This window comes from Temnothorax nylanderi, unplaced genomic scaffold (assembly GCF_030848795.1).
Source record: "Temnothorax nylanderi isolate EJ_2023f unplaced genomic scaffold, tnyl_v1.0 TNYL_tig0013_pilon, whole genome shotgun sequence".
Lineage (NCBI taxonomy): Eukaryota > Metazoa > Arthropoda > Insecta > Hymenoptera > Formicidae > Temnothorax > Temnothorax nylanderi.
In genome coordinates, this window is record NW_027249075.1 from 1,284,036 (window position 1) to 1,293,631 (window position 9,596).

Genomic DNA, 9,596 nt, shown 5'->3' on the forward strand with positions numbered 1-9,596 from the left:
GGGGCGGCCAATAACAAACGGCAATAAAATAGTACTAGTCCGACAACTTCACGTCGCACGACTCGCACGACTGTCAACGGAGGTTTCGAAAATGCGCTGGGAGACGCGCGCCGATTTCGTCGTCCTGTGCGTGTGACTCCGGCCCGATTGCGGGAGAGTCGCGGAATCATGTGGCCGATGCGGCCGGAGATGACTCGCGACGAGTGCAGGAAGTGCCTACGATGCCTCGGTAAGGTTATGTGAGCCGAATTAATAGCACCGTTGAGCGAGCGAGCGAGCGAGCCTCGTCGATGTGCCGCACTTTCGTCGCGCACTTTCCGTAAAAATCTGGCCACGGACGCGAGCCCGGGCTCTCCGTCGCGTTTCCCACGCCGCGGCGACGGCGACGTTGCCGAAATCGCGGTCCTCGCGTCCTGCATTTCTGACGAAGCGGGAGCCCGAGCTCGTGAAAAAATCCCAGAGGTCCAATAACGCGTTCAGCAGCAGCGGATATGGCTTGGCATGGAAGCCGAGCTCACACGTTTTATATTTAGTTATTAGATGCAGTGGCTTGGTTTTCGTGTCAGATGGATACATCGGGGATAATCTGCATTTATGAGACAGAAAGCTGAAAGACACGGGCCCAACGTCTGCATTCTTCTGGCAATGCTTAGAATCCAGACGCTGTGGTTCTTATTTCATGTTAATATTAGAAAATGACCTTTGTATTGTGTAGAATTGTAGATAATGCGTGGAGCTAGACAACACGTTTAACGGTCAATTATAGCGTGAATACTTAGCTCTTGTTTCTCTAAGCTCATGCTCCACTGTATAGAAGATGGTCATGTATATAAATAAAAAAATACATGTTTTTTTTTTCAATAGAATATCAAGTATCGATAATTTACATTTACATACATTTAATAATGTATATGCTTATAATATACATTATTTTAGAAATTAATATGTAAAAAAAGATATATGTATATTTATAGTATGTAATATTTTAGTACACAAAGAGCTATACATGTGATTACATAATACTAAATTAGATGATTAGATTAGATCAAATATATATCGCAAAGAATAATATAAGATTATATTCTTCATGATAGAGCACACTCAATTTTGAGTGTCCTGTGTTTATTAGAACACAATTTGTTCCTCTGATACAAATTTTAATTTGAAATAAATGCATTTTATAAAATCAGTAGGATTTGCATATATATCATAAGAATAGCTTGGTAATTTTTGTACAATAATATATTCTAATATACGGGACACTTTTTGTGCTACAGAATTAGACGCTTATGGAAGTATGGTCTCTGTCCTACGAGCTCAAGGCCCTTTCACCAACGAAAAACAGAAGTTGTTGCAAGAACTTGCTAAAGTATTACATATCTCCAATGAAAGACATCGTGCCGAAGTACGGAGAGCTGTAAATGACGAGAAACTTGCAACAATTGCAGAACAGTATGTATTCTATGCGACATTGAATTTGAGAACTCGCAGGAGAATAAAAAGATATTAATTGTATATATAATAACAGTATTATATGTGAAATTCAGTGAAATAGAAGGAAGTTTGTTGTATTACTCACAAAAACTAGAGACCCTATAACAAGAGTCTGACCATAAGGCGATCTTGTCAAAATCCTGCAAGAGAGAAGGATGTATATTCACTATCGCTTTCTCTTTCTCTCTCATATCTCTTTCTCTTTCCGTTTCTCTTGCTTTTGACGAAAAATGGCGAACCAATCAAAAGTTGCTACCGTATGGCTAGACTCTTATTATGAGGTGTCTAACAAAAACAATACTCTAGAAAACTGAGATTTATTTGTTTAATGTGAACTTATTGTTGTCCAGACTTAATGGTCCAAATACTGGTATAGATTGGACTCTCGAAGGTCGTCGAACTATTCCTCTCTTGCCAAGATTGAAGGCACGGTCTGGATTTACGACGTTAGCAAATAGCCTGTCTTTTACAACTGCGATTGCAAACGAGAGAAAACCTGATAGATGTGTTACTGTTAGACAATCTGGAAACTCAACAGGTTTATTAAATGATAATTGTAGTAGTGACTTATATAAGTTGTATTATTTGAAATGTACACATACATTTGTATTAACAGCTGCTGAAACTGAATCTCATCCTGATGTAAAAATAAAAGAAGATTTATCTATTGATACAAGATTAAATAGCTTTGAAAATGAGCTTGATAACTGCAAAACCTCAGAGGAAGTAAGTAAAAATATAAGAAATTTATCTAATGGCAATTTTTTAAATAAATTTATATTATAAAAGTTTGTATTATATTCACATGTTACGGTGTATATCTTCAGTTTTATTGATCATGTTACTTGCATAATTTGTAGAATTCAAATTTGAGCGAAGATGAGAGGGCAGATGATAAAGATAGGCTTAATAAAATTAGTGAAAAGCCCAAGGAGTTCCCGCAAAAACGCAAATCTCCTTCCCCGTTGCCGACGGCACCACCGAATAAAGTTCTAGTAGTGTCTGAACCACCAAACCATACTTTGCGGACTTCTGAAAATAAACAAGCGCCGCAAGTACTACAAGTAACCAAGCGTCAAAATTTTGCATTAATTACGGTTACTGGTAATGAGATCTCAGGTTTGTGTCTTTTTTTCTCTATTTTCATGTAAATTCCTTGGAAATAAAACTAATCCCTGTGTGCAATGGACATGATTGTGAAGGAATTACTTAACATAGAAAGTTGTTCATTGTTTTAGAATTAAAATATCAAGCCTCAGAAATTACTGTGTTTGAAAGAAAGAAATATATCCATAATATTTAAAAATTGCTTTTTCTAAATTATAGATTTTGTAATAAATTCGAAGATGTGCTTTTTTCGAACAAAAGTTTCGTATATTTTGCAATATATAAGACATACTAAAGTTTTGTGTATCTTATATATTTTTTTAATATGTGTTTAATAAAATTAAGTTTCAATTATTTTGATAAACTCAGATTCTAAAGAGAGCACTACAGTGTCAGGACATCCGAGTGAGTGCACCGCAGTTACGTTAAATAAACATGTAGTTGCTACAACTTCCATGTGCACGAGCAACGCCAACAATCCTAAGACGGTAGTAAGCACTGAGCAGAATAAAATTAGTACAAAAGTAGTACCGGCAGTATCGAGCTGTGTATTGAGCATAAACAAAGTGCATTCAAGCAAAGACACACAATCTCAAGATAGCACAAGTACGCACCTGCATCAAATTTAGATCGAGTTTAGTTTTATGAAAATGTATGACGTACAGTCGATTTCTGTGCAACATCAGTCTTTTTTTATTATTGCAGATGGTGCACAGAAAGTCCAGATGTCTGACAATACTAGCTCAAATCCATCATCTGTAAAGAGCTCTATGACACCAATTATACAAAGTACTACAGTCTCAAGTAAGTATCAAACATTTATTCGTGTTGTTAATAAAAATCCTCATAAAAATGATGCGTGAAACGATACTTCATAGTTATTTTTATATGTCACATAGATTATATAAATAAATCCTTAGGTCCCCGACTTACGCAATCAATGCCTGTGTATCCTGGAACAACAGTATCAAGTGGCCCCGGGCCGCCTCAAGTTAAACAAGTTCCCATAACATTAATGTGTAAGACACTGCCATCCGAACAAATTGCAACCTTTGATCATCAATCCACTGCCAAAACGGTAAATCTAAATACAATTATTCCTACTTATTTGGGTTTGTATTAAAACTTGTTATTTTCTTGTTGCTGCAACAAGAAAATTATAAAAATAAAATGTAGAAACATCTTATCAAGAATATATTAGATTGTATCATATATATGTATTTTTTTCAGGGTATTTTTCCCAAGAAAGTTATAAATATGCCTCATTATAACACTAAATTAAATAAGACTAACGTGATCGTCATCCAGAAGGCAAAAGGCGTAACACTATCACACGCAGGCAAGGTATTCTAATAAGTACCAAGAATACGAAGATGAATCAAAGAACAAAAGTAAAAGTTGAGTATACAGAGATTTCATTGCATTGACTGCTCTACTGACTATTTCAGGAAGTGCTAGGCAAAGTAATAATGGGAGGAAAGAATCTATGCGTTACGAGCCAACATAATGCGAATTCGATCAATGTTCAACCCCATCATATCTCTCTGAACAATGGAGATAAAACAAAGACTATGCTGCCGACTGCAAACTCGCCACAGAATACAGAATTTATCAAAACGAATATAAAGGTGATTTATATCTTCCCTACTGCTATTATTCCGTTTGATTTGTTGTCTTGACGCTTTATACTTATAAATTTATAATTATATTTTGCAGTCTGGAAAAGCAGCGGTTGTGTCTTTGGTCACACATTTACGACATGATGGTCCGGAGACCAAGGTTCTCTCGCAGCTTTTCGATTCGCCGGCCATTCTCAACGTTGAACCTAAGACTGTGATAGCGCGCTTGTCAAAGGAAGAATGCAATAGCGACAAAAATACAATCGATCGGGAGTCATCTCTGAAAACAGATTCCATGATTATCTCCACATTGGAAGAAAAACAGCACAGGTCAGAGTAGTAGTAATATCGAGTGTAGATATAACAATTAATGAATCTTAAAGACGTTTTGATGAATTTGGTTTGCTCTTGTAGAAAAAACAATGATGTTAGCGCGAGCACGAATTCTCAGGTCACAAATCTGCTAGAATCCTCAAAACCGTTAGGAAGCAAGGAAATACGCGTCAGGCCGAAGCAAGTGCACGGTATGTTGCACAAGTGTATAAGAAGATATACACAATATATCTCGTTAAATTTAATCTTTGAGAGATGAGATGCGTCATCAAAATCAAAAGAGTTGTTGCGAAAAGTTCATGTTCAATTACATCCTTTACAGATGATGAAGACGATGTTCGGATACCAGAAAAACCTGACGAAGACATGGATGCATTTGATGCGACGCTAGAATCGACAAATAAGAATTTGCAGAGCTTCCAGTACCGAGTGGACAACGATGAGAATCACGATTTAGAAAAGTCGTCAAGGTCGATGGTGACCGTAAACCAGATGGACGAGCATGACGACTCGTAACAACTAAAGATCTCGCGTTACGCGTGTCGTAATCATCATTACACGATGGCAAGGCTGATACTTTCGTTTCGAAAGCGTACTGATGTATTTATCATGTATACGTATATAAGCGTATGTTTCTATTTATATATGTATGTCTATTTTAACGAGATTTATATACATATGTCTATGTTCGTTCCTCGGAAGATTTCGACGATCTCAAAAGGATTGAAAATGACCGATGCCAATCTTTTTCATTATTACATATGCAGAATGAATAAGATAATTTGATCGTTTGTAAAAATATGGTTCTGACATTCAAACATATTAATTGATATTAGTATTGTATATAAGTGCCAAATTATAAAATCTGCCATTAATTTATACTTTTGTACAGAAACAACCACGCGGGTTTGTTCATTTATAGCGAATTCGGGCGCTTGCACTAGTGCACACTGAGTGCGCACTAAGGCTTGTTTATAATCTATTCTTATATTTAAAGTCATTTAAATACACATTAAAAAACTTTTTAGCCAATAAAACAATCTGTATATGGATCTATATGGATGCTGTACAAATCATTTTACAGACTAAGTATTTGAGATGATCTGTAAATATAACAATTGATTAAGAACAAGCCTTAGTGCGCACTCAGTGTGCACTAGTACAAGCGCCCGAATTCGCTATTAGTTTTTCGTAATCCCAGTTTGCAATACAAATTACTCCTTCATGACTCCAGCTTTTAGTTCTGCTACTATTCTCTGTAGAAAAGAAGGGAACTAAAACTCGATTTGCATTTAGTGCTAAATGTAACTGTACTGATTGGTGCTTATACTTTGAATGTATTCACTGTTAAATATGAAGCAGTTATATTAGTGCTAAATGCAGCTTATTAATTCAAAGATTTGTATTCTCATTGTATATTTATAGCAAATACGACTATTTCAAAAATTATCGAAAAATTATTAAATAAATGCAATCGCTATAAATTTTACATGATAAAAGGAGAAGTAATTGGATGTGTCAAATTGCATGCACACTCGAAAATCATTTTGTGTACTTTTGTTTGTAAATATGTAAAACTAAATTTTTGTAAATGTGATATTATGATGTTAAGTATTAGAAGTTTTTGGTTTTATGAATCTGTCACTTGCTCATACTACTGTTGCAGCGGCGTTGTAAATATTTTGTAAATGTATCCACATACTCAGGCTACTCTGAGAAAAGACGTTGGGGTGGACGTATACTTTCTTCCGCCCTATCGCCATTAATAAAGTGCGAATGTTAATAGAAGTTCAACGATAGCATTAATTATCAATAGCGAAAAAGAGAGGTATTGTTTTTTGCTATTTTTCAATAAAACTTGCTCTTATAGGGCAACAGTCTGTTCTCAACTAAGAGAGTGCAACAGGAAAAGGCTATATTTTTTGTAAGCGAAATGACACTGCCCTTCAAATTGCAATATCGCGGTATTCTATTACTCCGACTTTACTGTGTTTTAAGCAGCATTTTCGTCAAGTTGCAGCATGCTTTCGCCTAAATTCTTATTGTATGAATTTGTAAGCAGCTGATCTGCATGATTACAATCTTCATCAATATGTAAATTGAGATAACTGCGTTTTTTCTCGTATATATTCGATATGAGTGTCTCGGATTTCTCGTATCAAGAAACGCGGTAGCTTATCGCGCCAAATATGTACAGGAATATAGAAAATGAAAAAGACGCTATAGCGTATACTTCGCCGGAGTGACTTTTTCAAGCGTAATTTAATAATACGCTATATTATTACATAAATGATTTTAAAAATATGTTAAAGCGAACAATTTTGTTAGTTAATCAATTTTTTAAAATTAATTTTGTTAAGTTAAAGCGGGTCTTATTTTAACAATCTCAATGCAAATGCAACTTTGTTATCCGAGATAATATTGTATATTAAGAAATTTATAAAAAAAATGTGCATGTACAGCATCCATTCAATGGCAATACTCTCATTTAGATATAAAATTTATAGATGAGAATTGATGCAATAAATCAGAGATACTCTGTTCTGTATATATAATACTAGTGCAAACTGTGTACAGATACGAATAACGATATTTATAGCTAATTGCAAAGAAATAAAAATATTTAAACGTGAATAAACCGATCGTTCGTTGTATCTTTGAATTTAATAATATTACATACATATGTGTGTTTGTCGGAACACTATCTAAGGAGACTTTATGCTGGGCTAAAGATTACATTGCTCTTAGAAAAGATTCATCTCAAAGTAGAAAATCCATTGTCAAACATCACAAATTTATTTTTAATTGATTAATTAATTGAAAGACCTGCACAAGTTACGAGTTTTCGAATACTACTAATATATTAATTTCTTTCAAGTACAGATAATGGATGTTACCTGAGCAGACTTTATTATTTGTTATGAATCTTTATAAAACTGTTATACATTCACACAAGAGTTTCGTGAGGATTAAAGAGTACAGTATATTAATATTACAAAAGAATTTCTTATCCCTAATTATATTATTTTATGAAATATCTCTTAATAATCCAGTTTGCTAGTACGGACGAGGTGGGCCGCCGCGCATCAAACCTGGAGGCGGACCTCTCATACCAGGTGGTCCCATCGGTGGACCACCACGTCCTAGAGGCGGCATTCCGGGTGGCATACCTATAAGACAGCGAAATACATACATTTCGTAACTATTTCCGTAATTATATAAGTTTCTAGATTTTTAAAATTAATACACGTAAAATACCACTAATACTAATAAAACCATTCCTATAAATTTTATTGTGATTAAGAACTCAAAAAGATGATAGATTTACGTCAGACATATATTGCGTAATTGTTGTGTTTGACAGAAGAACAAGGTCATAAAGTTTCTTTTAAATATTACGTCACAAAATAATTCTAATATGTAAAGAGTATTAAATAAAAATATGTACGCTAAATGTTAGAATGTAAATCTGAAAAAGGAGAAAGAAACATTCGTATATCGGGTTATTCGTAAGATATACAAGAGAGGAACATAGAAAAAAGGAAAAATAACGACGTTTCAACGGATATTCAGATCAGGAAAAAGATCATACCCATCATTCCAGCTGGCGGTCCCATCATGCCTGGTGGCGGTCCAGGCATACGCGGCGGACCACCAGGATGTATTTGAGGTGGCGCCGAGACTTGACCTCTGCTGCCTGGTGTCATGATCTGTTGGGAGGGACCTCCGACACCTCTGACCGGTCCTTGCAATCCAGCCGGCACTCCCGCAACGTTCGCTGGCATACCTCTACCAGCAGCGCGAGCCATACCTGGTCCTGGTGCCGCTCCCGGGATCGGTACTCTGGGCAGTCCCTCTTCGGGAGGTGGTGGACCCTCCACCGTCAAAGAAACAATATTCTCGCCGCGCAGAAGCACAAAGCCCAGCACGCGCTTCTCTTCTCTTTCCGGCTGTTTCGTATTCTTTGGCTTGATCTTGCGGAACTCTTCGCAGTCACCAAGTATCAGATTCATATGCTTGTCAAAAGCCTTGAATGTACCTATGAACGTTCTAGAATCCTGTAGGATGATCCTAACTCGATAGTTGATATGCTGTAGCATCTTATTGTTCTTGCCAATCGTCTGAAAAATAATAAATAATTTAATCAAAAATATATATCTCTATATTAACAATTTTATATCCACATGTTTAAAAAGATAAATTACTTATATGCGTACAATTTATCTACATCCTCATGCATGTTTACACATTCATGAATATGTTTACGTTACTTAGATCTCAAGCTGAATAAATACTGACAAAATATATCTTTTAAAAATAAAAACGTTTTGCTGTTTCTCCCTGTCTTCGTGCTTTAAACAAAGGAAATTTCTTTTCTAATTTCGCTTTATTAATGTAAACCCTATTAATGCGAACCCTTTGTTAAAACAAGCGGACGTTCTTATTCTTGAAAGTACAAAAAAGATTTGTTAAGTTATTTACTTCTTAAATATACCGTTTATTCATTATCTTCGTTTTTTGTATATAAAGTATCATAATTTTTATTTATTACAGAAAATTGTTCCGTGCGGAAAATTAACCCGGCATTCGTTTTCTTTTTTAGGTTGGAAACGCCAGTTTAAGTTTCAAGTGTAAAAAGATTGAAGCGGATAACAAATCGGGATGATTTTAAAAGATTGTTACATTATAGATAACTCAATAATGATTATTCTCGCCGCTTACCATCTTGGCTGATTGTTTTTAACGTAGAGCACAAAAATTCGTCACGAAAAATTCGCAGGGAGACTTCACCGCATAACCTCTTCTAACGCGAAGGTGCGCGAAGGCGACGAAGGAGCCAATAATGGAGCAATGGCGCCAACCGCGCCAAATGTATGTACCCGGCATCCAATTGTGCACTTCCGGTGCGCGTTACTCCGCCGGTTTAGGAAAAATACGAAATTTATGATTCACACAACTTATTCGGCGATTAATTATAACTTGTCGAGTAATATATATTATTTTGTTAATAGAATTATTGTATTAATTTTTGGTCATTTAACT

General features: G+C 35.6%; 2 protein-coding genes across 3 annotated transcripts; one reads left to right on the forward strand and one right to left on the reverse strand.

Moving 5' to 3' along the window:
• Positions 1-19: 19 nt before the first annotated feature.
• LOC139768012 (uncharacterized) lies at positions 20-7,191 on the forward strand. 2 transcript variants are annotated; one of them, XM_071697829.1, is made up of 13 exons: positions 20-229; positions 1,278-1,452; positions 1,845-2,032; positions 2,111-2,220; positions 2,355-2,613; positions 2,971-3,207; positions 3,307-3,405; positions 3,522-3,679; positions 3,832-3,945; positions 4,050-4,229; positions 4,318-4,550; positions 4,635-4,744; positions 4,876-7,191. In XM_071697829.1, the coding sequence occupies exons 1-13, from the start codon at positions 169-171 to the stop codon at positions 5,067-5,069; spliced, it is 2,118 nt and encodes a 705-aa protein (XP_071553930.1). In that variant the 5' UTR covers positions 20-168; the 3' UTR covers positions 5,070-7,191. The 2 variants fall into 2 exon arrangements, with proteins under 2 accessions (XP_071553930.1, XP_071553931.1); XM_071697830.1 differs by lacking the exon at positions 20-229 and adding an exon at positions 281-668.
• Positions 7,192-7,198: 7 nt separating this feature from the next.
• Positions 7,199-9,418, reverse strand: Smb (small ribonucleoprotein particle protein SmB). The gene is made up of 3 exons (XM_071697839.1): positions 9,276-9,418; positions 8,146-8,674; positions 7,199-7,723 (listed from the first exon to the last, which is right to left on the reverse strand). The coding sequence occupies exons 1-3, from the start codon at positions 9,276-9,278 to the stop codon at positions 7,611-7,613; spliced, it is 645 nt and encodes a 214-aa protein (XP_071553940.1). The 5' UTR covers positions 9,279-9,418; the 3' UTR covers positions 7,199-7,610.
• Between the last annotated feature and the right edge of the window lie 178 nt (positions 9,419-9,596).

Coding starts and splice junctions, on each gene's coding strand:
- Smb (XM_071697839.1), bottom strand. Junction 7,724..8,145: donor ACCGCCAGCTGGAATGATGG/GTATGATCTTTT, acceptor GCTGTCTTATAG/GTATGCCACCCGGAATGCCG.
- LOC139768012 (XM_071697829.1), top strand. CDS start 169: ATGTGGCCGATGCGGCCGGAGATGACTCGCGACGAGTGCAGGAAGTGC. Junction 3,946..4,049: donor CACTATCACACGCAGGCAAG/GTATTCTAATAA, acceptor TGACTATTTCAG/GAAGTGCTAGGCAAAGTAAT. Junction 4,230..4,317: donor TTATCAAAACGAATATAAAG/GTGATTTATATC, acceptor TATATTTTGCAG/TCTGGAAAAGCAGCGGTTGT.